At 44.9% G+C, this 26523-nt stretch overlaps 1 protein-coding gene across 8 annotated transcripts in view; it reads left to right on the top strand.

Moving 5' to 3' along the window:
- The window catches only part of EGFL6 (EGF like domain multiple 6), an 85739-nt gene extending 62092 nt beyond the window's left edge, over positions 1–23647 (top strand). For 3 of the 8 annotated variants that reach the window (XM_032880181.1, XM_032880187.1, XM_032880184.1), the window contains 7 exons: positions 1057–1191; positions 2947–3069; positions 12041–12367; positions 13442–13519; positions 15241–15345; positions 17323–17585; positions 23184–23647. In XM_032880181.1, the coding sequence (XP_032736072.1) occupies positions 1057–1191; positions 2947–3069; positions 12041–12367; positions 13442–13519; positions 15241–15345; positions 17323–17585; positions 23184–23294 (1142 nt within the window). In that variant the 3' untranslated portion in view covers positions 23295–23647. The remainder of the gene's footprint in view (positions 1–1056; positions 1192–2946; positions 3070–12040; positions 12368–13441; positions 13520–15240; positions 15346–17322; positions 17586–23183) is intronic. The other 5 variants (XM_032880182.1, XM_032880185.1, XM_032880183.1 and 2 more) reach the window with 3 other exon arrangements.
- Positions 23648–26523: the final 2876 nt, after the last annotated feature.

The raw sequence follows: 26523 nt of genomic DNA, 5'->3' as shown, positions 1-26523 counted from the left end.
GGTCCTAGGATCGAGCCCCACATCGGGCGCTCTGCTTGGCAGGGAGCCTGCTTCCTCCTCTCTCTCTCTGCCTGCCTCTCTGCCTACTTGTGATTTTTCTCTGTCAAATAAATAAATAAAATCTTTTAAAAAATAAATAAAAATTTTAAAAGCCCTGTAAAATTAAAATTTTGGCCCTGCTCTTCGAGAATAATCTGATTTCACTAGATTCATAGGGTTTGGCATTCCTCGGTAAAATAAGATATATACAAGACTCATTCTTGACCAAACTGAAGCCAATTTTTCCCCACCTTTGATTTGACGGGTGTCATTTTTATTGAAGGGAAAGATAATCTGAACAAAAGTAGTCCCTGAGAAATTATTTTGGTCAATCCAACATGTATTTAGTCTTTTAAGAATGCAAAGAGAACAGTAAGCCAGCACTAACTTGCATGTTTACCCACAGGTCCAAATTAACAACATAAAACATCTATTCGATTTGACAGCTTAAAGCGAAAGCAAAGCCTGAGTCTGGATATTTGAGTCAGCATAGCCACGTGCCCTTCAGTAGTCTAACTCTCAAGGAAAGCAGGGAAGCCTATTGTCTGCTCAAGTTCCATCACGACATCATTACACTTGACCCACAATTTATGTTTAAAGGTAGTTGTAGCAAACCATGGCTCTGGTATTTGGGTCAGTATCATTGGAGCCCTGGGGGAACTGGCCAATGAAATCATTCTTCCATAGAAGACAACCTTGAAGGTGTGTATCCAGTTTGCTTAACGTGTAGTTACCTGACTCGGTTTTCAAAAGTTGTATACACTATAATAGCTGGAAAAATAATTCCGTCAACGAGCACATCATGTCTCTGTGCCAAGTGCCAGCCATACATTCCCTGCCCCAGGAGAGATGGGGATGTGAGTAGCCATGTGGCAGAGAGATGTTGTCTCAAAAACGAGATGTGCAACATGACGGAAACACACTGCGTGTGTATCGGTGTGAGCATGCATGCGTGTGTGTCTTAAAGGGAGAGTGCTTTTCTTGCCATCACTGACACCTTCTGGTTCTCCATCCTAGACATTGACGAGTGTGCCTCCGGTAAAGCCGTGTGCCCTTACAATCGAAGATGTGTGAACACATTCGGAAGCTACTACTGCAAATGTCATGTTGGTTTCGAGCTGAAATACACCAGGGGCCGGTATGACTGTGTAGGTAAGAGTCGGCGTCTTTTTCTGCTGCCGTCTCCCCAGCAGACCTGTAGGCTTTCTGTGCAGGTGTTCGGATGTCAGTTCAGTCTATATTTGAACAATCTACTGTACTGACCAGTTAAACAATACAAAAGAAGTCACTTTGTTTATTTGTTTGTTTCTGGCTTTTACGGAACTCTGGTGAGATGAATTAGGTGAAGCCAGGTCAGTAAAGGTCTAAAGTAAGGGACTGCCTTGTTTCTAGTTCTGCTTTGTGGGAAAATACCTTGAGATGATTTTTGTGGATTTTTTGAAAATTTGGTTAGTTTTCTTTTTAATTTTGGATTCCCCGGATACATATCTAAAAAAGGGAACTAGAAAGCACAAAAGGAAGAATAAAAAGGCCCGTTTGGTCTTGATCTCAGTGATCTGTTCATAATAGTTTCCTTTGCAGGTGGCTTTAGAAAAATATGTGAGGGGTCTGAAGGCACAGTCTCTTTCCTTCTTTGGCCCTGTCGTGGTTCAAGCTCCAAATCCCCTAAAACGTTTGGTGGGTCACCGAAGCCACTCTCTGATAAGATTCTGGTCTCAGTCAGCTCTTGGCCTGTTCTGTGTGAAATAAAATATCTTGGCCTTTAGTGAAGGGATTCCAAGCCTGAATGTGCAAGTGAAGGGGGGTGTCTGGGAGGCCTTGGACACACTCACATCACCCTTGCTACAATGCAGGATGGGGCCTGCCCTACGGTGAAGGGAGATCCAGGCTCCCTGTAGATGCCTCTTTGCGTAGCATGTGGAGCAAATGTGTGTATAATGGGAACGCTGGCAGGTTGGAGGGAAAGTAGGATTTCATTCAACCCCCCCATCCAGAGCATCCTGAAGCCTCCACATCCGTCTGCACTCAAATCCTTTGAAACACAGAGGCTGGCATACACAGGCTCATAAAATCCATGTTTCTTGGGGGCTTGGCTCCCGGGCCCTGCTGCAGACACCCGGCTCCACTCCATAGTGCCACAAAGCTGCATCACAAAGAAGCCTGTTTGCTGATACCTAGGGAGTTCGTCTGGACGGGGTGGGAAAGCACACGGGAAGCTTCCAAGGGAAATGCATCTTGTGATTCTAAGTGATTAAGATTAGCATCTGAGCTCCTTTGGTGGCTAAATTCGAAACAATGGACTATTTTGTGGGCACACGTCTCCCAAAGCGTGGAGAGCAGGTGAGATGGAGAAGAGGGCTAATGAGCTGCTCAATCAGGTAGGATTCGGCCAACTTTCCTGGTCTCCATCCAGCAGACGAGCTCGGACCAGCCTGACCCGGCTCCTGGCACCTTTGAACAAAATGCCTATGAGTTCAGATGATGACAGCGGTTCAGACCCCCTTATCCTTTGTTGGTTAGGCGTCCCAAGCCCTTCCACACGTAGAATCTATTTTCTAATACTGTTACTTCTGAATTAGATGGATGAAAAAGTAACAAAAAAACTTGAACATCTTACAGATTTCAGTGGTGTTGATAAGCAGTCGGGGTTGTCACGGGGGCAGTGGACTGCGAGGAGCTCCCCCCAGCTCCCCGCCGTGTGCTGGTGTCAGGCTGAGGCCGGGCTCTGCGCCAAGGCGTCGGGGTTTCTGAACACCTCTCAGTTCTCAGGCCCCACTCGGTTCGTTTGGCAGTGCTGGGTGGTTGGCCCTGGGGTTGCTCGAGTGACGGTCTTAGAGTAGGTACGGGGTCGTCTTCTAGCAAGCCCTGCTGCCACAGGGTTGTTCACGGGAACGTTCTCATTTTTAGATATAAACGAGTGCGCCATGAATAGCCATATGTGCAGCCTCTACGCCAATTGCCTCAATACCCAAGGGTCCTTCAAGTGTAAATGCAAGCAGGGGTATAAAGGCAATGGACTTCAGTGTTCTGGTAAGTAGTGCTTGCTCGTGGCATCTTAGCTATCCGCAGTAAAGTGTTCTTGCCATATCTCCTTCCTTCCTCCCTTCATTTGTCTCTGTGTGTGTGTCTCTGTCTCTCTGTGCATGTGTGATAAGTTGTGCGTGCCCTATTTGAAAATTTTCACTCTGCCTCAGTCTTCTCCGCTGATCAGACCACACCCTCATCACTCACTGAAGTTGTGGGCACCGAACTTAAAGACCAGCAAAGGTCCTGGATATTTCTCTGGTCACAACTTACTTTCAAATACTGAAAATAAGCTTTAAGGACAAATGGTGCCATGTGAATGTTATCCGGCAGGATGGGGTAGGTTATGGTGCGGTAACAAGCCATCCTAAAACATCCATGCCTCAGGACCACACACTTTTGAACCACATGAGTCCAAACTTCTTCCAGAACACACAACCAAAAGTATGATGAAGCTGACATCATTTTATCAGTCGTCCTCAAACCTACGTTCACATTTTTTTAAAGGTTTTATTTCTTTAAAAAAAAAAAAAGATTTTATTTCTTTATTAGAGAGAGAGGACTAGCGGAGGAGGGGCAGAGAAAGAGGGAGAAGCAGATTCCCCACTGAGCAGGGAGCCCCACGCAGGGCTCGATCCCAGGACCCTGGGATCATGACCTAGGCCGAAGGCAGACACTTAACCGACTGAGCCACCCAGGCGTCCCTGATTCCCATTTTTAGCAAAGAGTCCCATTTTCCATGTTCGTGAATTCCTTAATGCTTAGGTGCCAAAATCTTAAATTGATAAACCAAATGTATAACCAGAAAATGTCCCTGCTGTGAACAGCTAGGACAACAGTAGTGGGTTATTGCTCACTCATACTGTGTCCAGGGAGAGTTGTCCGGGGTTTCTTCTCAGTGTGGTCACTTAGGGAGCCACGCCGGCAGAGGAGCCATCATCCTACGGCACCGCAGTGTCAGTCTGAGGCCTTGGCATTTGTCACGGCGGGGAAAGGAGCACCGGCAACCACACAGTCGCTCTTGGTTCACTCAGCTTGGAAGTAGGGATGAAAAATACGTCATTCCCCCCCTTGTGCCCAAAAAGGAAACTGGAAGTCCCGAAGAGGACCAGAATGTGTACCAAGGCAGGCTGGCAGGGACGACGGTGCAGTTGCTGTCCTGGCAAGTGTCTCACAGCATTGAGAGTCACACGGGTCTATCCGGCTGCCCTTGTCCCTTTTAGCGCCAGCTTATGGTGTGCCTGGGTCTGTTGGCTGCCCCGACTCTGCTCCCCTGTGCGCCCTTCGCAGATTCCCCACATCTTCCCACACGTGTGGCTGCAGGCTGGGCCTTGACCTGTCCCGTGCCCTCGGGCGGCCAGTGGTCCAGATGACACAGCAGAGAGGCTGCTCCGATGGCAAACACAGTGTCCGCGCTGTGACCGACTCTGAGCAGTGGAGGTTGCTCCCGGTGCCCCGGGGGCTGTGGCTGAGAGCGGCTGGACAGGAGTGTGTGCAGAAGGAAGGGGAGGCGGGAAGTCACATCCTCTGAGGAATGCTGGAAGAACCGGGCCGCTTCTCGTCTGGAAGAAACCGCGTGGAGGAGTATAAATGGTGCCCGCGCATATTTCAAGCGATGTGGAATAAATGCGACTGCCCAGAGGCGCCTGGGTGCCTCAGTCGGTGGAGCGTCTGCCTTTGCCTCAGGTCCTGATCCCGGGGTGGTGGGATCGAATCCCAAGTGGGGCTCCCTGCTCAGCGGGGAGTCTGCTTCTCCCTCACCCTCTGTGATCTCTCTTGCTTTCTGTGTCTCTCAAATAAATAAATAAAATCTTAAAATATTTTTTAAAAAGGTGACTTCCCAAAGCAGACTGGGACCAATAGGTGGAGCCTATATTCTCTCTTGCGAAGGCTGGCCAGGTGTCTTGAGAGTGGACGCTGGAGCCCGGCCGAGGGACACATTCTACAGCGCAGCCTCCCAGGCCGGTCTCTAGGCTCTCTCGGCAGGATTCCGGCCTTGGGCTGGAGGTGGGGTTACAGAGCCGTGTCCCCCCCACACACACACCCCCACCCCCCGCGACCTTTAGTAAGTTGTCTTAACCTCTCTAAACTCCGCTTTCTCCTGCACACCTTGTGATGAGCTGGTCCGCGGGCGCCCCCTGGCTTCAGCAAGGCAGGGTGGACAGTTCATGCACATCTTAGCCCCGGGCCCGGGCTCCCTGCACGTGGCCATGCGCTTTCTCTAGAGCACTGCTCAGCCCCTTTGCAAGGACAGCCCTCAACCAGTGCGCCCCAGGAGTCTGGACAAATACCCCGAGTGGTCGCAGGATGGGACAGTTCTGAGATGTGTTCTACATTGGTTCCCAGATGTCCCCAGCAGGACTAAGCCCCTTACCCACAGCGATTTCCCGCCCATTGAGGTACTGTCTTTAGCCTTCCCCCACGTCTGCCTCCTAGGATCACCTCCCATAAACCCCCCGCACCCAAATCCTTGGTAACTGTTTCCGGTTCTGCTTGGGGGAACTCTCATTCAGACAGGTACCTCTCAAGCGCATTGTGAGGTTCGCATCGAGCTAATCTAGGTAGAGAGCTTCGTTCTGCCGAGCACATAGTAGATGCTCAGTAAAGTTAGCTGTGGTTATTGCTATTCGTGCCAAGGGCCAGCTACTCCTCGATCTGAAATTCTGTAATGGCAAATGCACACATGCTGTGCATGCAGAAGAGATGCCTCAGGAAAACACTTGTTGCAGGAACTGGACAACTCACCTCCGCATACCCACCCCCAGCCCCAGGCCTAAGAATCAAAGCAAAAACTGCCCAGAATAAACCTGGGGTCATCTTCCTTCCTGCTCAGTGAACCCCCTTGAAACTGTTTTTTTTAAAGATTTTATTTATTTATTTTAGAGAGAGAGAGCATGTGAGCGAGTGGATGGGCAGAGGGAGAGAGGGGATCTGAAGCAGACTCCCCCGCTGAGCGTGGAGCCCAGTGTGGGGCTCAGTCTCCTGACCCTGAGCTCATGACCCGAGCCAAAATCAAGAGTCGGACACTTAACTGACTGAGCCCCCCCGCGCCCCCACAATGTGTTACTCGTGTCCAAATGAAGGCAGTGTCCCAAAGCCTGCAGCCAGATAGCTGTTTGCTGCCCACATTTTCTATGTTGTCCCCTAGTGTTTTGAAATGATAAATCCCACATCAACACAAACATTTCTTATGTTAAGACTTCCGTTTTTCTTTGACCATCCAGCTTTAGGCGTATTCTTGGATAAAGCAAATGTTTCTGTATTCTGTGGAACCTCAGATTCCTCACAATGTTCTGTTTGGTACCTTGAAACTATTCGTTTCATCCCTGCCCATTCTGCAGCTGGATTTTTTCTTCATCTCTCGCCAGAATGTTTATTTAAAAGAGAAAACCGTCTTTGGGTCATTCACCGTATTACTTGCCCAGCCCTTTCCATTCTGCTTTGATCGTTTGTAAAATAAATAGCTGTGTGTCTGTTGAAAATTGATCTTAACAGACTCTTAACCACACTGCCGAAAGGATGGCCCCAGATTCACTCTAACGTGCGTAGGAAAGTCATGCAAACAAAATTGAGAATCCCGTTCAGTTAGCTTGCCGCATTACAAAACATTATATTGTAAAATGCCTTTGTGTGCGCATGAATTGCTGTCACATAACATACAGCACTGATACAGCAACTTCTATTATGGGTTCATTGTTTTTGCAAAAGTCCAGACTCTGTGTTGCAGTACGGAAGAGGAGTTAGGGGGCGTCCAGGTGGTTTGGTCAGTTAAGCGTCGGATTCTAGATTTCATGATCTCGGGGTCGTGAGATCCAACCTGGAGTCAGGCTCCATGGAACCTGCTTCAGATTCTCTCTCTCCCTCTCCTCCTCCCCCGCCCCCAAGGGGGGAAAAAAAAACAAGAGGAGTTAGTAGACTGTCCTTGTGCACGTATGTGCCCAGGGGATGGAGTACCTTTTATGCAGACGTGTATGGTTTCTTCCTGGTCTAATATATGTGAGTATTAATACTATACTGTTAGATAATTTGGTCTTTTTTTTTTTTTTAGAGATTTTATTTATTTATTTATTTGACAGACAGAGATCACAAGTAGGCAGAGAGACAGGCAGAGAGAGAGGGGAAGCAGGCTCCCAGCTGAGCAGAAAGCCTGATGCGGGGCTCGATCCCAGGACCCTGGGATCATGACCTGAGCCGAAGGCAGAGGCTTTAACCCACTGAGCCACCCAGGTGCCCCATAGATAATTTCGTCATAATTTGACAGTAGCTCTACTCATTCTAAGCAAATCAAAATTTCAATATTACCTGACTTGGGTAGTGAGTCAATTTAGGAAAGGAAACGATGTCCCTTTGTTACCAGGGGCGTGGCTTCTGGAGCCGCATTACCTTGGCCTACTACCTGTGGGTTGTAAACAAGCAATTTTACCTTTAGGGCTCCAGTTTCCACATCTAAAAAATACAGATAATGATATCTGGCCCTTAGTATTCTTTTGATGATTACATGAAATAATCCATATAAAAAAAAAATGCCCATATAAAGGGCTTGGTTCCAGCCCAGAATATATCAAATGCTCAATAATTGTGCAGTAGTAGTAGGAGTGATCATGGCAATGGCTTCTTTTTTTTTTTTTTTTAAAGATTTTTATTTATTTATTTGACAGAGATCACAAGTAGGCAGAGAGGCAGGCAGAGAGAGAGGAGGAAGCAGGCTCCCTGCCAAGCCGAGAGCCCGATGCGGGGCTCCATCCCAGGACCCTGGGATCATGACCTGAGCCGAAGGCAGAGGCCTCAACCCACTGAGCCACCCAGGCGCCCCGGCAATGGCTTCTTTAGCAGAATTCAACAATTGTTCCCATCAAAAGCATTCCCTTGGTCGTTTAGAAATGTGCTCTTGATCTAATTCAGTTTATAGACCACATAGTTAAGATCACAGGCGTGGCTACAATGGGCCATTCCAACTTTATTCTTTCGATTATAATGGAAACCTTAGACGTTTGGAGGGATGGCCTGGAAAAATACCTTTTTAACTCAGTAAAAGATTTTCAACATTCTGGTGATGAATTTTAAAAATAATAGCAAACAGGGGCACCTGGGTGGCTCAGTCGGTTCAATATCCAACTCCTGGTTTCGGTTCAGGTCATGATCTCGGTTGTGGGATCGAGTCCCGCACCGAGTTCTCTGCTCAGCACGCAGTCTGCCTCAGACTCTCTCTCTCTCTCCCCATCTCCCTCCCTCTCTCAAATAAATAAAGAAATAAACGAAACCTTTTTATAAATAAACAGAAAGAACAGCAAACAGGCCAAATATATGTTCCGCACTAATCTTAGTAATGGACATGTATTTGCCCATTTAAACCCACAAAAACCCTATTCTTCCCCCAACTTTATAAATGGGTAAACTGAGGCAAAGGGGAGTCAAGTATTGGTTTGAGGACAAATGCCCAGAGGATGCAGGGAAGTGGGCTACGGGGCTATGTGCTTAAGCGCAGGTTAGGTGTGTCTGTGACCTGTGGCTACTCCTTGGGGACGGAGAGCGCTCGTGGGCCACTCCACAGCAAGCTGCCGTGGCTCAGCCTTTCTGCCATCCCAGCCCCGCCCTGTCTGCTGGGCCCCATGTCACAGTACTGCCCTCACCTGTGATGTAGCCTCTCCTCCCAGCGCCGTGCGCAGAGTTCAGATGAGAGGAACCTTTCTCCTGCCGGGTGGTTTGAGACCATCTGATGAGCCAAGCCCAGGTGAAGGAGTGTCAGAGTCCTGCTCCTCTTGGCAAAGATGTTCTCACATCATAGCGATCTTCTCTAAAGTTAAGATTTTCAGGTAGGTAGAAGTTTTTGACAAAGTGGATATTTAGAGAACTCTCCAATCTCTCCGAAGAGAAAATGTCAGTAGAAGGCGGGACTGTGATTCTGAAAACTCTGAAATTCCCTGTTTTTAGGTCCGCGATCCCCACACGTGCCCGTGACCCTCCTACTGTAACTTCTCCTCCCACGTGTTTATATTCCCAAGAAGACGGTGCATTGATCCAGAAATGTTTAAGAGACACAGTCACCGGTTAAGTCAAGTTTGAAACAGCAATATCTAGATAAAGCCACATCTATCAGGGCGCCTGGGTGGCTCAGTGGGTTGAAGCCTCTGCCTTCCGCTCAGGTCATGATCCCAGGGTCCTGGGATCGAGCCCCACATCGGGCTCTCTGCTCAGCGGGGAGCCTGCTTCCTCCTCTCTCTCTCTGCCTGCCTCTCTGCCTACTTGTGATCTCTGTCTGTCAAATGAATAAATAAAATCTTAAAAAAAAAAAGCCACATCTATCCATTCATAGTCATGCATATGCCTAGCTTTTTTCCCTTGCCCCAGCTCTTTTTACATACTAAAGCGGTGAAATTGTTGACACCACAAAGGTTGTGATGGTTTGATGTTTTTTTTCCAATAGGAAAAAATTGAAACTTCAAAGCAGAAATTAAAAGTAGATGATTAGGTTTGCCTGATGTGGATTGAAACCCTCTTCCCCATTATTTAGTAAAGGTCCTTAGTTTTATGTTACTGATTGCATGAAGAAAATTTCCAGGGAATGAGTGTTTCCTGTTAATTTTTCATGTGAGGTCTTGGGAAAAGACTCAGGGAACCGTTGATAAAATTACACAGTGGGACCTCCAGAGGAAGGGCCATATGATCAGCGCCTTCCAATCAAAGCTTAACATGCAGTCTCTTGCAGAGCGGATCTGAAGGTCGGGAAAAGGAGTAATGATACATTACTTGTATTACTAGTAGCTGGTTTCCAGCCCGTAAGTACGGACTGTCATGCTGATAAGCGGCTCGAACATTTCATTGAAAAGGGAAATGCAGCTCTTGCCATAACAGCTTTAGATTGATTTCAAACTGAAAGTGATGTGTTAATTAAGAACATATATATGTTCAAAGCATTGTTCCTCCTTCTTTTGATTATCCCAAATATTGTAGACTTCTCGTTTATTCTTCTATTCTTTGGTACAGATCAAATCAGCCAAATGGTGGACAAGAAACTGAGTGGGAGAAGAGATTAGAAGATTTCTAAGACAGCTATTCTAATGAAATCCCAATCCAGTTTCTTTTTCTAGAATTCTTTTAGGCACTGGACTTAATGTCTACTCCCTTATTTCATTTTCCTCTAAATTATGTCCAAGTAGTAGCATTGAGTGAATTGGTTCAGGCGTTATCAGACCCTTTCTTGCCTAGTCTTAGACTGGCACATGCCAAGGTATTTTATAAAAGGACAATATATCTGATTTTAGAGATCACTGTTTTTAATTCTTTAAAAATTACCTTTTTTTGGGTACCTGGGTGACTCAGTTGGTTAGGCATCTGCCTTCAGCTCAGGTCATGATCCCAGGGTCCTGGGGTGGAGCCCCACATTAGGCTTCCTGCTCAGTGGGGAGTCTGCTTCTCCCTCTCCCTTTGCCTGCTGCTCCCCCCTTCTTGTGCTCTCTCTCTGTCAAATAAATAAGTAAAATCTTTAAAAACAAAATTACCTTTTTTTTTTTAATATCGGTTGGGTATTCTTAATTATCATGAGTAGATCCCTGGAAAAGGGGCATGTATCTTTGGACCTTAGATCTCAAGGAATTTGAACCAGCCTAGAAAAAAGTAATCCATAGCCCTAAAACAGGAATAAACCTGTCATGTACATAGGACTGGAAAAGGAGTCACTCATCTTCTTAACCCTCAAATTCTAACTTTGCCCCGGTAGCTGAGTGACTTTAGGCAAGTGACTCAGCATCACCCAGTTGTGTCATCTACAGAACAGAGGTATTGGGCTAAATGACCATTCTACCTCTTGTGTTCTTCCACACAAACATATTCTGCCCCCACCAGGGACATTGGTTAAGGGGGGGGGGCAGTAAGAAGAATCAACCTGGAAGTGTTGAGATTGTGTGTGTATATATATATATTTTTTTATTTTTATTTTTATTTTATTCATATTTTAAATATATGTTATGTATATGTATGTGTGTGTGTGTGTGTGTGTGTGTGTATATTAGGATTTTATTTACTTATTTGACAGAGCGAGAGAGGGAACACAGGCAGGGGGAGTGGAAGAGGGAGAAGCAGGGTTCCCACTGAGCAGGGAGCCTGACACAGGGCTCGATCCCAGGACCCCAGGATCATGACCTGAGCTGAAGGCAGATGCTTAACCAACTGAGCCACCCAGTTGCCCTATTTTATATTTTTTAGAAGTGCATTTCTAAAAGCAACTTAATTTACTAGTGAGAAATAGAAAATGAGTGTAAGATAGTAGATACAGAAGCCTCTCTAAATATTCAATAAATAAAATCATTTAGTTTTAGATAGTAGTTGATTGAAGTGAAGAGATTCAAATGGGGAGAGAGAACAGAGAAGAAAAATTGGGTCTGTATACACTGAACCATAAATCACCACTTTTAGAGGTTATAAGTGGTCCATTATTGGCAGTTTATATGGTTCAAGCTATCGCTATCACTATAATCATAGAACATCAAATTTGGACAAATCAGTAGGTTGCCCGAACAACAGCTTTGAAGAGCATCAGTATGAATGCAGAAAGAGTAGAGGACCTGGAAAACCCTTCACTGTGGGATCTGTAGCCCACCTTGGGAGGAGAAAGTATTTATTTCACTGCAGTAACTTCTGAAGCAAAACAAAAGCATGTCCTCTAATGAAAGGTAGCTAAGATACTACCATAATGTTGGAACTGCTTTAAATAGATGCAAATATAGTTCTTCCTAGAATAGCAAGTGCTAGTGGGGCACTTGGCTGGCTCAGTTGGTAGACCATGCGACTCTTGATCTCAGGGTCATTGAGTTCAAGCCCCATGTTGGGCATGGAGCCTACTTCAGAAACATCGAGAGGTAGAGCCTTATGTGGGTTGATTCTGGAAACATTCATTTACCACACTTTAAATGTTACATTTTTCATGAGGCACCCAATTAACAGCCAATGTGAAATGTCCCACCTTGATTGTTTATTTTAGTTATCCCTGAAAATTCTGTGAAGGAAGTCCTCAGAGCACCTGGTACCATCAAAGACAGAATCAAGAAATTGCTGGCTCACAAAAACAGCATGAAAAAGAAGACAAAAATTAAAAATGTCATCACAGAACCTTCTGGAACTCCTGCCCCTAAGGTTAACTTACGACCCCTCAACTCTGAAGAGACTGTTTCCAGAGCTAGGAACTCTAATGGAGGAAAAAAACAGAAGGAAGGGAGAAAGAAAGAGGGACTTGAGGACGAGAAAAAAAATGAGAAAGCCCTGAAGAACCACATAGAATGGGAGCAAAGCCTTCGAGGAGATGTGTTCTGTGAGTAATGTTTTTGTTATTTTACACATTTTATGAAAAATGAGTTGTGACTTCTCCTGGCAAGTGAAAGAAGAAAAGACAGCTTTGTGCCTGAAGTAAAATTAGGTTCCGTGCTGATCCTTAAGAAGCAGGGTTCTCTGTAAGCTCTGGATAGCAATATCTTCAGCAAATCCCAAATCAAATTTGCTGCTGTGGGAAACAAGGGAGGATCGGTCTTTTCCCCTTTCGGGGGTAGGGTGGGGAGTGGGTTCCTATTCAATGCAGATTCTCTTTCTGCCCCCCACCAAGCACACATGCTTACTCTACAAGCATAGTTGTCTGGCTACCTAGCTGTCCACACAGTGCACCCCCAAACCAGAGAGACCCCGGATCCAAGCAGATCTCCCAAGCTCTGCCTTTTTACTCCTTGAAGGCACTTTGAATCAGCCCGCTCATTGCAAGGGTCCTATCACAGTGGCGTGGCTACAATTTAAAGGCCCAAATGACAGTTGTAGGGAGAAACATTCTGTAGATGAGCTTAAGTTTTCCCATGAACTGGATGACTGCCCTTCTCACTGGTTGCTCTGTGGGACCCCACCAGGAGTCTCGCCCTCCAGGGCAGTTTCTAGATAACCAACCACTGTGCGCGCGTGTGGGCGCGCTCACGTTCCCAGGCTGAGACTTTGCGTTTCTTTCTTGCCAGGCGTTTGTTGCTGCCTGTTTTTTGCCTTGTGTGTCCTTGGCTCCATGGCTGTTAGATTTAAGCAAATGAAAAGTAGACCCAGGCACACCTCTCCAAGAGCTACCATACCAATGGCATTATCGTCTCTAATAGAGAGTGAAAATCTCAAGAATGTATATTTCCAAACCCTGCTGAGAAGGGGCGTGTTACTAGTGTAGATGCTTAGGACATCTTTGGAAAATGATGTTCTAGACAAGGGAAGTGAAACCAATGTGAATGCTTTGGGGATGTTAAGGAAACTCTGTTCTAACATACTCTATAATTAGAGTCTCCTAGTTCCGTCGTCCATTCATTTCCTTCTTAGTGTGTGAGGGTTCAGGGTTTTTCTGAACTGACCAAGTGTTCTTTATTAGCCCCTAAGGTGAATGAAGCAGGTGGATTGGGTCTCGTTCTGGTCCATGGAAAACTCACATCCAGACTCAAACACAAAGGTAAATAATACTTTTTCCCAAGCGTCTGCTCTTTGACAATGTCGCATGTCATTTAATGTCTTTGTACGATGAGGTATGAATCACTGCTCCATTCCTAAACACCCAAGGGAAGAATCAGAACATCCTGACAAACAGTGCGAGTATGAAAATAGTAGACCTTTATGTGATTAGTACCCGTGGTGACAATATTGGAAGGCTGTCTTCTCTCCACCCCTCCTGCCCGACACCTAGAGTGATGGGTCGAGGCAGATAGCTTATATTTGAAGATGGAAGAAAATGACTCAGTTGCTTTAACTTCAACACCTGAGGGCCCACAACGTGAAAAGTACCACATTCCGGGCCCAAGCACCAGTGTCCCTTACCCATTCCCACAGTAGTGCTGCGTAACAAACAACCACAGACCCTCAGTGGCCTACGGTGATAGAAATTTCTTTTTGCTTAGGAGTCTGGATCAGCTGGGTAGTTCTGCTGATCTGAGCTGGCCTGGGTGGGGCTTACCCATGTCTGCAGTCAGCTGCTCCAGGTGGTGTCTCATCCTCCAGCAGGCCAGCCAAGCTTGTTCTCATGAAGCAGTGGCAAGGTTCCAAGGAAGCGAGTGGAAGCACACAGGCCTTTTGAGGTTTAGGCTCAGGACTGGCTCAGCATCGCTTCTGTATTCTGTAAGCCAAGGCAAGTCAGGAGGCCGGGCCAGACTTAAGCATTGGGAATGGTGCTACAAAGTTAAATTGTGAAGAACATGGCTACCAGGAGTCTTTTTTTTTTCTTTTTTTAAGATTTTTATTTATTTATTTGACAGAGAGAGATCACAAGTAGGCAGGGGGGGCGGGAAGCAGGCTCCCCACTGAGCAGAGAGCCCGATGCGGGGCTTGATCCCAGGACCCCGAGATCATGACCCGAGCTGAAGGCAGAGGCTTTAACCCACTGAGCCACCCAGGCGTTTCCCCCCCCTTTTTTTTCTTTAAGATAACAACAATTTGTCCAGAAGGACCGCACATATTTAAACTGAAAAAGAGTATCTGATTTGACACTGTCCTTAAGGCCATTTCATTTGCCATGATCTGTGCTCCATGCAGTTGTGGTGACTTTTTTAAATTAATATTTGTTAAGTAGAGCCCCCGAATGCCAGATGGTTCAATAAAAGGCCACTAGGGAAATTGAAATGGAGAAATGTATTAGTCACTGGCCCTGGAGGATCATGGCACATCTCGAGGGCCACACGGGAAGTCGAGGCAGGGTGCTTAAAGAAAGAGAGACAGGACCTGGGGCACATGCCCTTATTAGTGTTCATGTATGGAGTGCTTTGGGGTTCCTGGGCTAAAGGTGGATTGGTCAGTTCAAACCAGAAAGATCAGGATCTTGTTGAGCTCCAAGGGAGTCTTATCAAAGGAGTTCACCCTTAGGGTCCCCTGAGAGGATGGCCCTGGGAGACAGGGCAGACTGTTGATCACAAGAACTGTTGGGAAGTCATCTCAAGAACTTACATTTTCTTGTGACTCAGCAGGCTGCCCCTAGGGCTTGCACTGGCAAGAGGGGCGAAGGTCAGTTTTAGACTCCTGTAGGCTGTTTGGCCAAACAAAATGGCTACCAGGGCAGCAGCACCATGGAGTAGTTTAGCTCAGTGCTCAACAGCAACAGAAAACGTGGCGTGGCCTTCCCAAGCTCCAAATGTTAGACATGTTTCTAATATTCTTAATGATTATGAAATGTACCCTTTTTCTTAGCAGATTTAAATATCTCAGTTGACTGCAGCTTTGACCATGGGGTTTGCGACTGGAAACAGGATATAGAGGATGACTTTGACTGGAATCCTGCTGACCGAGATAATGGTATTTAGATTTTACTCTTTTGTGCTCTGTGGTAGGACACAGGTAAAGAAGGCTCTCCAGTGATATAGGGTTATTACTCTTATCTCTCGTTAGGTCAGGGTTGTTTGTCGTGTTTGGAAACTTTTAGACCTTCCTGAAATCTCCCCTGAGGAGTGGCTAAGTTGGTTCAGCATGTATACTCTGCCTTATCCCTCCTACCCCCACCCACCCACACCCAGGATGTTCCAGTAAAACTCTTCCATAGTAGTTCCTGCTGCTGAGAGAGAGATGCTGGAATTCATGTACATTTTTTTAAAAGATTTTTAAAGGAAAACTATTTTTTTAAAGTAATCTCTATGCCAATGTGGGGCTCAAACTCCTGACCCCAAGGTCCAGAGTTGCATACTCTACCAGCTGGGCCAGCCAGGAGCCCCAAGTTCATGTGCATTTTAAGAGTATTGTGGGAAAGATAAAAAGAAATTGTTCCTTTTCCCCAGTTTGCCAGCTAATGGTGTGCTGTAGCTTCTGTTTTTGCTTTTTGTGGGAAAAATCTGGAAAGGAAATATGACCTCTACCTGTACCTGAAGTTTTAGCAGAGTCACCCCTCAAAGTATCAATACCATAAGGAGCAATTGCTTACAGATTTCTTGCTGGCCACTTGGATTTTTCTCAACTTCATCTCTGAGCTGTGGCATCCCAGCCCTTTCCACTTGATTGAACGCTACTGATGGGCCCTATCTTTTCCCTTGGGTAGAGCATTTAGCTCGCAGCTCCCATTTGGAGCATAAATGGAATCCCTGTCTCCTGAGGCTAACAACGTGTTAGAGATAACAATGGGAAGTCCCATGTTTACAAATGGCCCCAAAGTTCTCAGCCTTTGTGTCACTCAAAACGTACTTTCTTCCCTCCTGTGTCCCCTTCAGATCTCTAAGTGGGCTTGCCTTTCTCTACATAGTTCAATAGAAGAAACACAGGATGAATCAGCATTTTTAGAAGGATGAAATCTCAAGGACAGGTCAACGTGGGCTTTAGCTGAGAGAGAAGGGGAAATCTGCCACAGTGGGTCACCGAAGAGAGGGTGTCACTGGCAGAGTGGCTAGGTAAATGCACGATGCCTACATTTCAGATAAGCAGGAAATATTTTTCAGTATATCTCAGACATTCTCCTTAACTGAAATGCAGACTCTCCTGAGTGTGCTTATCTTTAGTTGCTGAATCTGGCAACTTGACCAGCTGGGAGAGAAGACTGGACAGTCCTGGCTTCCGCAGGAATTCCTTCTTTTCATTGAGACCCCATTCTGTGAGACCCCATTCTATGAGAATTTTTGCCCAGGTTCATCAAAGCCACGACCCGAGTATCAGAGATGAGCCATGACTGCTACCATGGGTTAAGAGATACTTAGGAGATGGATTTAGAAATAGATGTGCTCCTGTCATCCTAAATCAGAACTCAGACTGGTACGCTACAAGTGGCTGAGCTCCATGAAACCATTAGGACAAATTCATGTATGTTGTGGACTAAATGCCACACTACCTAATGAGCTGGCTGTCATACATATCATTGACTCTGGGGGAAAGTACATTCCCACAACCAAGGTGGAAAGTTCTGGAACACAAGTTCTCCATCAGCTGCAAATTACCTGCAGTGCTAAAAGAGTGTTTCATTAGATTCCTACTGTGTATCTGCTACCACCACACTTTGTGAATGCAGACAAATTCCTCAGTTTCTCTGACCCTGTTTCCTTTTCTGTACCATAAAGGATTTCATCTTTGCGATCCCTAAGAGCCATTTTAGCATGTGAACTTTGTTCCTGTGTTTGAAGTGAAAAGGATTTCAGCTTCCCCTCGAGGACACTATCATTCGTGTTCTTTTTTTTTTTTTTTTTAACGGTTTTTAAATTTTTTAATTCCAATTATCACTCCTTTTCTATGCTGTTTAGACATTACAGGCAGACCCTATACAGTGGCTCCATTAACTGGGTGCTTTTCCTCTCGCAGCTGTTGGCTACTATATGGCAGTTCCGGCCGTGGCGGGCCGGAGGGATATCGGCCGCTTGAAACTCCTCCTCCGAGACCTGCAGCCCCAAAGCAACTTCTGTTTGCTCTTCGATTACCGGCTGGCCGGAGAAAAAGTCGGGAAGCTTCGAGTGTTTGTGAAAAACAGTAACAATATCCTGGCCTGGGAGGAGACCGGAAGTGAGGACGAGAGGTGGAAGACTGGGACAGTTCCGTTGTATCAAGGGATCGGCACTACCAAGAGTGTAAGCGGAGAGAAAGCCAGTGTTAAATGAGATACTAACGTTGTTTTCCCATGATTCAGCAAACAAAGCAAAACACTCAAGTACCCAGGCACTGGGGCCACAAAGATAAGACTTTTTCCCTACAGTTACAAGAGTTTGCATTCTGGAGCAAAATGAGCAAGACAGTGGGTAAGCCCTGCTGGCGTGTCAGGCGCATGCGCATCGCGTGCCCTAGAGACAAGATCTGTCCGGGGGTCCGGCTCCTCCACAGCAGCCTCTCACTCCAGACTGCAAAATCCTTAATACGTAAAAGAATGTCTTGCTCATTTATTCAGTGCCCAGCACTTACCCCAATGAATGGAAGCTAGAAGGTCATTTCTTTGCTAAGATTTTATTTATTGATCTGAGAGAACGCTGGGGTAGGAGATAGAGGGAGAGGGAGAAGCAGGCTCCCTGCTGAGCAGGAAACCTGATGTAGGACTCGATCCCAAAACCCTGAGTCCATGACCTGAGCCGAAGACAGGCACCCAACCGACTTAGCCACCCAGGCGCCCTAGAAGGTCATTTTTTTTAAAGATTTTATTTATTCATTTGACAGAGAGAGATCACAAGTAGGCAGAGAGGCAGGCAGAGAAAGGGGGAAGCAGACTCCCCGCAGAGGAGAGAGCCCGATGTGGAGCTCGATCCCAGGACCCCGGGATCATGACCTGAGCCGAAGGCAGAGGCTTTAACCCACTGAGCCACCAGGTGCCCCTAGAAGGTCATTTTTTAGATTAAACTGAGATTGTGGCTGTTGTCTGGGGTCCCAGGACCATTCAGGTTCTGTGGTTCCCTAGAAGGACTCACAGAATTCAGAGAACCTGCTGTATTCATGATTACAGTTTATTATAGTGAAATAAAGTCAGCAGAGGGAAAAGGTGCTTAAGGCAGAGTCCAGGAGAGAGTGGGCACAAGCTCATGGTAATCCTCCTTTAGGAGAATTGTACGTACAGTCCTTGGTTCTCCCAGCAGTGATGTGTGACAACACTCTCAAAATGTGGCCCACCAGCAAAGCTCACCCAAGCCTTGGTGTTCTGGGTTTTTGTTGGGGTGGGGGAGGGGTCAGTCTGCCCACGTGACAGCCTGCACAGCTGACCTTTGTTACTCAGTCTGCAGCCTCTCCAAAGGTCAGATTTTTTCTTTGTGACCCAGGGCCCCTGCTAGAAGTCACATTGTTAGCGTACATTATCTGGGACGGGCAAAAGCACTCTTTTTTTTTTTTTTTTAAGATTTTATTTATTTATTTATTTGACAGACAGTGAGAGAGGGAACACAAGCAGAGGGAGTGGGAGAGGGAGAAGCAGGCTCCCGGCAGAGCAGGGAGCCAAATGTGGGGCTCGATCCCAAGATCCTGTGATCATGACCCAAGCCGAAGGCAGATGCTTAACAACTGAGCCACCCAGGCACCCCCAAAAACACTCTTAAGGGACAAGATATTCCAAGGACTTAGAGGTTATCTCCCAGGAACCAGTCAAGAGCCAAACCTTTCTTTAGAATGTTCAGGGTTCAGACAATTTAGACAACCCAGACCTCCCGGATCAGTCCTTTACTGTCCAGTGGGTTTAAGAAAGGAAATGGGAACAGCATGTGAGAGGAAGTTGGTCAGTGAGTTGAAACAGGAAGAACATAGGGTAAAAATGACAAGTGTCTATCAGGTTAGACTATCAGGAGGTGGCTGGTACCCCTTGTAGGGCTTGTCTGGAGGGGAACAGGAGGCCACCCTACAGAGACATGAGGAAGGAAGGGAGTAGAGCTTGGGAGGCAGCCACTGTGGACCCTTGTGTAAGGCTCGGTTGAGGTGAGAAGGGAAGAGGTAGGGTGGAAGCTAGAAGGAGATACACGAACAGCTGAGTACCAACTAAGGGTTTGCAGAAGAAGAGCGATTAGTGGATCCATGAATCGGGATTCCATTGACACTTTGCTTGTGAAAGAGGAATGATTCATAAATATAAGGAAAATCCTGTTTTTTGATAATACACAGTAGTAGGAAACCTGGGGTCTAGGGTCAGACGTTATATTCAATATCTTTTTATCTATGTGTCACACTGAAGCAGAGCATCTTATTTAAAATACGTCCTGAGATCTGACTATAGATAAAATACACGTTGGGCTATAGGTGAATTTTCTCACCATTCTTTCCCTCTTTCCCATGCTTGCTTAGTGCTGATGCACACATTGGTTCTAGTTTATGCAACATATTTGCCTTGATACAAACCCAACCCACATATTTACGTAGTTGTGGCTATAGCGTGGCTTGGGGACTGTGACACTGGGCTGTGCTATGCATAGTTGACATCCTGTTGGAGAATTGAAATACGCCTCCACATAACATTCATCATGACTTCCATGACCGAATTTTTATACTGAGAAATGCTTTCTACAACACGGTAGCTTGGGGGCAGGTAGTAGCATGTGCCATCAAAACAGTGGGGTTTTTTTTGTTTTTTTTTTTTAGTACACATTTTTGCAAATATGCCGCCAAAGAGCCCAGCGAGCAGGGACACTGTAACACAACACTGCTCTGTCAAGAGGGACGCTCGGGCCCAGCCAGGCCCTGACGCAGGCACCTATGCCCTTAACTCTTCCAGTATGAAGGGCACCCTTACTGGGGCGTACTGGAGGATGGGGATGCTGAATAAGGGGGGAGCGGGATGGGATTCATTCTCTGCTATTTGCTCACACAGGCTTGAGGGAGGGTGCCCCTCCCTAGGGTGCCCTGCACTCCTGAAGGGCTAAAAGCAGCCCGGATATTAAGAGAGGACAGCACATTTTCACTTTATCCTGGGGGCCATGGATATTCTTTGTACCCATCCAGTGCGTAAAGTCACCCATCTCTTCAACTTCCATGCCTGGCCAGGACACAGAAATCTTTACTAAGGCTGGAGTCTTGTTGCTAAGAATCTAGCGTCAATAGATACCTCAGACAACCATTGGAAGAAACTGATTACCCATGATGAAATTGAATCAGTAATCAAGAATCTCTCAAGGTACACAAGTCCAGGATCAGACAGCTCGACAGGTGAATTCTACCAAACATTCAAAGAAGAGTTAATACCTCTTCTTCTCAAACTATTTCAAAAAACGGAAGAGAAAGGAAAACATCCAAATTCATTCTATGAGGCCAACATTGCCCTGACACCAAAACCAGATGAAGATACCACAAAAAAAAGAAAACTTCAGCCCAATATCTCTGGTGAACATAGATGCAAAAATCCTCAATAAAATATTAGCAAACCGAATCCAACAATACCTTAAAAAAATCATTTACTATGATCAAGTGGGATTTATGATGCAAGAGTGGTTCAGTATTCACAGATCAGTCAACAGGATCCACCATATCAAAAAGAGAAAGGATAAAAACCATAGGATAATTTCAACGGATGTATTTGACAAGGTACAAGATCCATTCATGATAAAAATGCTCAACACAGTAGGTTTAGAGAGAAGGCCTCAACATAATAAAGGTCATATATGGAAACCCACAGCTAACATCATCCTCAGTGGGGAAGAGCCTTTCCCCTAAAGTTGGGAACAAGACAAGGATGTCCACTCTCACCACTTTTACTCAGCATAGTACTGAAAGTCCTAGCCACAACAATCAGACAAGAAAAATAAAAGGCATCCAAATTGGTAAGGAGGAAGTTAAACTTTCAGTATTGGCAGATGACATGATACTACATGTAGAAAACCATAAAGATTCCACCAAAAATCTATTAAAATGGACAAATGAATTCAGTGAGTTCACAGGATACAAAATCAATGTGCAGAAATCTATTGTATTTCTCTACACTAATAACGAGGGAGTAGAAAGAGAAATTACGAAAATTGACCCATTTATAATTGCATCAAAAATAATAAAATACCAGAAAGAAACGTAACCAAAGAGGTGAAAGAACTACTCTGGAAACTATAAAATACTGATGAAATAAATGGAAAATGATATAAACAGATGGAACGATATTCCATTCTCATGGATTTGGAAAACAAATATTGTTAAAATATCCATACTACCCAAAACAATCTACAGATTTAATGCAATCCTTACCAAAATACCAACATTTTCCACAGAACTAGAACAAATAAATTTTTTTAAGATTTTATTTATTTGACAGAGAGAGAGAGAGATCACAAGTAGGCAGAGAGGCAGGTGTGGGGGGTGGTTGGGGAAGCAGGCTCCCCGCCGAGCAGAGAGCCTGATGCGGGGCTCGATCCCAGGACCCTGAGATCATGACCTGAGCCAAAGGCAGAGGCTTAACCCACTGAACCACCCAGGTGCCCCAAGAACAAATCTTAAAATTTGTATGGAACCACAGAGCACCCCAAATAGCCTAAGCAATCTTGAGAAAAAAGAACAAAGCTAGTGGTATTATAATCCCAGATTTCAAGATATACTGCAAAGCTATAGTAATCAAAACAGTATGGAACTGTCCAGAAAATAGACAAATATATCAATGAAACAGAATAGAGAACCAGAAATAAACCCACACTTATATGGTCAGTTCATCTACTACAGAGGCAAAAATACACAATGGGGAAAAGACAGTCTCTTCAACAAATGGTGTTGGGAAAACTGGACAGCTACATGTAAAAGAATTAAACTAGACCCCTTCCTTATACTGTACACAAAAATAAACTCGAATTGGATTAAAGACCTAAATGTTAGACCTGAAAACATAAAAATCCTAGAAGAGAGAAAAGCAGTAATTTCTCTGACATCAGTCCCAGCAACAGTTTCCTAGATGTCTTCTAAGGCAAAGGAAACAAAATAAAAAATAAACTGTTGGGGCTACATCAGAATAAAAAGCTTCTGCACAGCAAAAGAAACAATTACAAAAAGTTAAAAGACAACCTACTGAGTGGGAGAAAATATTTGCAAATGACAACTGATACAGTGTTAGCATCCAAAATAAAGAACTTATGCAACTTGGGGCACCTGGGTGGCTCAGTGGGTTAACCTTCTGCCTTTGGCTCAGGTTACGATCCCAGGGTCCTAGGATTAAGCCCCACATTGGGCTCCCTGCTCTACTACTTCCTCTCCCTTGGTTACTACTCCTACTTGTGCCCTCTCTCTGTGTGTCAAATAAAATCTTAAAAAAAGAACTTATGGGGTGCCTGAGTGGCTTAGTGGGTTAAGCCTCTGCCTTCAGCTCAAGTCATGATCTCAGGGTCCTGGGATCGAGCCCCTCACCGGGCTCTGTCCTCCTTCTGCCACACCTTTCTTAGCTTTTTGGGGCTGTGCAGATGCTTTTAGGAGTGGCAGTGACCCTGTTTTCTCTGAATATAGTCCTCTCAGTGCAGATACTGACATCTGAAAAATACATTATTATATATGCAATGTCAATGCCTGTCCCTTCGCCATAGGGGCTGATGAGTTCAGTCCCCCTTTTTTTTTTTTTTTAAGTAATCTTTATGCAGCATGGGGCTCAAACTCACCACCCAAGTTCAAGAGTCTCATGCTCCACTGACTGAGTTGGCCAGGTGCCCCGAGTTCAGTTCTGTTTAATTGCTATTAAATAGTTTGATTATATCATTGACTCGAATGGTTTGAAGTAAATTTTTTTTAATCTTCTCCATTATTAGATCATTTTTGAAGCAGAACGTGGCAAGGGAAAACGCGGAGAAATTGCAGTGGACGGCGTCGTGCTGCTCTCAGGCTTGTGTCCAGATGACCTTTTATCTGCAACTGGCTGAATGTTACTCTGGTCTTCTGTGTCTTTATGTTTGGCTTCTTACGCCCGTTCTCTGTTTTCTGATACAACATCATAGATCGCCCCACTGTAGAAATAACAAAATGAAAAATCATAACCTACCAACAGAAACATTATTGTAAGATGTCTTTCTTGTGGAAGATATGCCAATAGTTGCCTTTCGGTATAGTACCATTCATTCATTTCTGAATTTATAAAATGTGGAAGTGTGGAAAAAGCTCAGCTTTCCTCCCTTCTCCCCCCAGCACCCCATCCTCCAGTGTATCTGATTTGTCTCCATGAATTGATGGACCTCTATAAAACATTTTTAGAATTATTAAAAAAAAAAAAAAAAAACACGGGCACCTGGGTGACTTAGTCGTTAAGCCATTAAGCTGAAGTGATCTTCAGCTCAGGTCATGATCCCGGGATCTTGGGATCAAGCCCGGCATTGGGCTCCCTGCTCAGCAGGAAGCCTTCTCCCTCTCCCACGCCCCCTGCTTGTGTTCCCTTTGTTGCTGACTCTCTCTCTCTGTCAAATAAATAAATAAAAACTTTAAAAAGTTTAAAATTTAAAAAAAAATTAAAAATAAATAACAACAACAAAACCCCACAGGTTATTGTTTCTCTGACTTTTCTGGCACTTCTTGGAAACTGACATAGCAGATAGATTTTTATCTAAGTGGACTGAGCCTGATCTTTTATAGCCAAACTTGTATATTTAAATTCTTTGTAATAATATTCAACTAATCACCTTGTGTCATGGTTTAAGTTTTTCTAAGTAAGAAAATGTGTTGTGAATGCTCTGTTTCATTATGTAGAATTATTTGCTTTACTGGAAAATGTGGGTTTTCTTCTTTTTCTTTGGAAACACTCTATATACTTAAAACTTCATAAAATTACTTCCTTTTACGGGAGCACAGGACTGCTTTATTAGGCCTCACAAGTGCAATGCAAATGAGCTTAAGTTGTTGATCTTAAGGCCTCAGAGAAATATCTAAAACTAAACCAGGCAAGTAGAGGGTTCAGAAGAAAGACCAACGCCGCCTTTTCTCTGTTTCTCTCTTTCAAATTCAGCAACAGCTTTGTATGGTAATTAATCTTGAGTATATTCCCTGTGGATGAATATATATTATGTTTTAAGATTCTGGGTCATAAAGAGAAGGTTCCCCAAGTATTTTCCTGTTGTCCCTTGAAGCAACGAAGGCCTTGAGCTATAGGAGGAAGGAAGGAGAGAAGGTAGTCCACTTACTAACCTTTCATATGTGTAACCTCACTCTTAAAGTTTTTTTTAAACTGAAACTCTTAATAATCCTTTTTAAAAAAAATTTAGTAACCTTTTTTCCATCAATGTTCTCTTTAATACAACCAACACATACAACGTTTTAAGATGGTAGGGCAAAAACATTGTTTTCCTTTAGTGTGAAGTAACTTTGGCATACAGCGTCTTGTGTTCAACGGCTGTAGTTGTATCTGTTAGGAAAACTGCTAATTACAGAAACTCGCAAAATAGTGTTTCTAGTGAGACCAGATGAAGAGGTACCTAGTTAAGTCCAATTGGCCTGCAGAATTGTGAGAGAGAATAAAATGGTCATTTTAAGACACTAAGCTTTGGAGCGGTTTGTTATGTAGCAAGGACTAACTGATACAGGTGGTTTCTAAGACTGTGACAGAACTTGAAGAAGAACCCTCTGTTTTTTCAGTGACCAAGGAAATTTGGGAGCTCAGTTATGGCTTAGAATAAAGGAAGATAGAAGGGAGAACTTGCAATGAAGGACCAGTGCCCCAGTGATCCAGGTTGAAGGAAGAGATGTTGAACCAGAAATGAAATAGGGAAGCCTGGAAATCATGTTATATATGGGTAGAGAATTATTGTGCAAGGCTGAGTCAAGTTGAATTGAATAATAGTATTTCATGTTTCTCTAATATCTGTACCAGAGATTTCTAGTTGCCCACCCAATATCCATTCTTAGATTTTTTTCCTTACCAGAATAACCACATAAATGTGTGTGTGTTACTTGTTTTGTTTTGTTTTTTTGTGGGCAGGGAGTGGAATGTGCTGAATTAGAAGGCTGCATTTCCCAACCCCTCTTTCAGATGGAAACCTAACCCTAACCCGTAACCCTAACCCTAACCCCTAACCCTAACCCTACTGAAGTCATTGGTGGGGCTTCCAGGAAGGATCATTAAAGAGGGTTGTCAGTTAGCAGCCTCTCTTGCCATTTCTCTTCCTTCTTCTTCCTTCCTGCAATGTAGTTGGTTGTGAAGGCAGGAGCTCTTTGAGCTACCTTGTGACCATGAGGACAAAGACCATACCTTATGGAGGAGTGCATAGCTGGAAGAAACCTGGGTGCCTGATGACATTTTGGTATCTCTGTCCCTGTTCCAAATCATTCACTGTTCAACATTTTGTTAAGTGAGATAAAAATAAACCCTCTCTTGGCCTATGTAGGATTTCAAACAAATCACAATCCAGACTCAAGTGACTACTCTTCCCTGACCCCGGGGGCTTCCCCTACCAATGATACCACAAGACCATAATCTTGGGGGACTAACTCTTTGGGCCCTTAAATACCAACATATTGTTTTGAACTCTAGTCAATGGGCTATCATGTCATGGAGCCCTAGCCTGCACTAGCCCTGAGTCATACTTGGGTTCCTTTGGGGAACCTAAGGGCAGATAATTTAGCCAGGATCCATATCTGTTGTCCCTGGCCACTGCCCAACTTGAAACCCCCTTGTCATTTACCCCCTTCCACTGTCCTGCCCACACTGTTACGCGCTGCTTCCTCTGGATACTAACTTCCACTGTTTCTGCCCTCTCCTCCATCACACACACGACACTGGTAAAAGAAAAAAAAAAAACTCTACTCCATCTTAATTCTGCCAGCGACCTCTTCCTGAGTTGAGCTGAGCTCTCTCCTGGGCAACCTCTGTCCTTGCGGCCTTAGCAAATGAAAGCTGCTTGTCCTTCCTCCCTGCGCATATGCCGGGTCCACTTGAAGGGGACACCCTTGTTGCTCCATTCTTGTTCACAATCTCCTATTTCTCTCTTCCCCTGTAAAGGCCACTGTTCCTTGAGGGTACAGTGAAACAGCTCTATAGTCCTCTTGGCCCTTCCTTTCCATTGTTATCAGCCAGTGTGGTGACATCTATGCAAATGACCCATCTGACATCCTAGCTTCACTGTTCTTTGACCTCTGTTCCAGTTACCATCATCTTCCTGGTCCCTG

The sequence above is a fragment of the Lontra canadensis genome, unplaced genomic scaffold (genome assembly GCF_010015895.1).
Source record: "Lontra canadensis isolate GAN:19392208 unplaced genomic scaffold, GSC_riverotter_1.0 scaffold68, whole genome shotgun sequence".
NCBI lineage: Eukaryota > Metazoa > Chordata > Mammalia > Carnivora > Mustelidae > Lontra > Lontra canadensis.
Note: the sequence above shows the minus strand (reverse complement) of the source record. Positions and strands in the feature narration are given on the sequence as shown.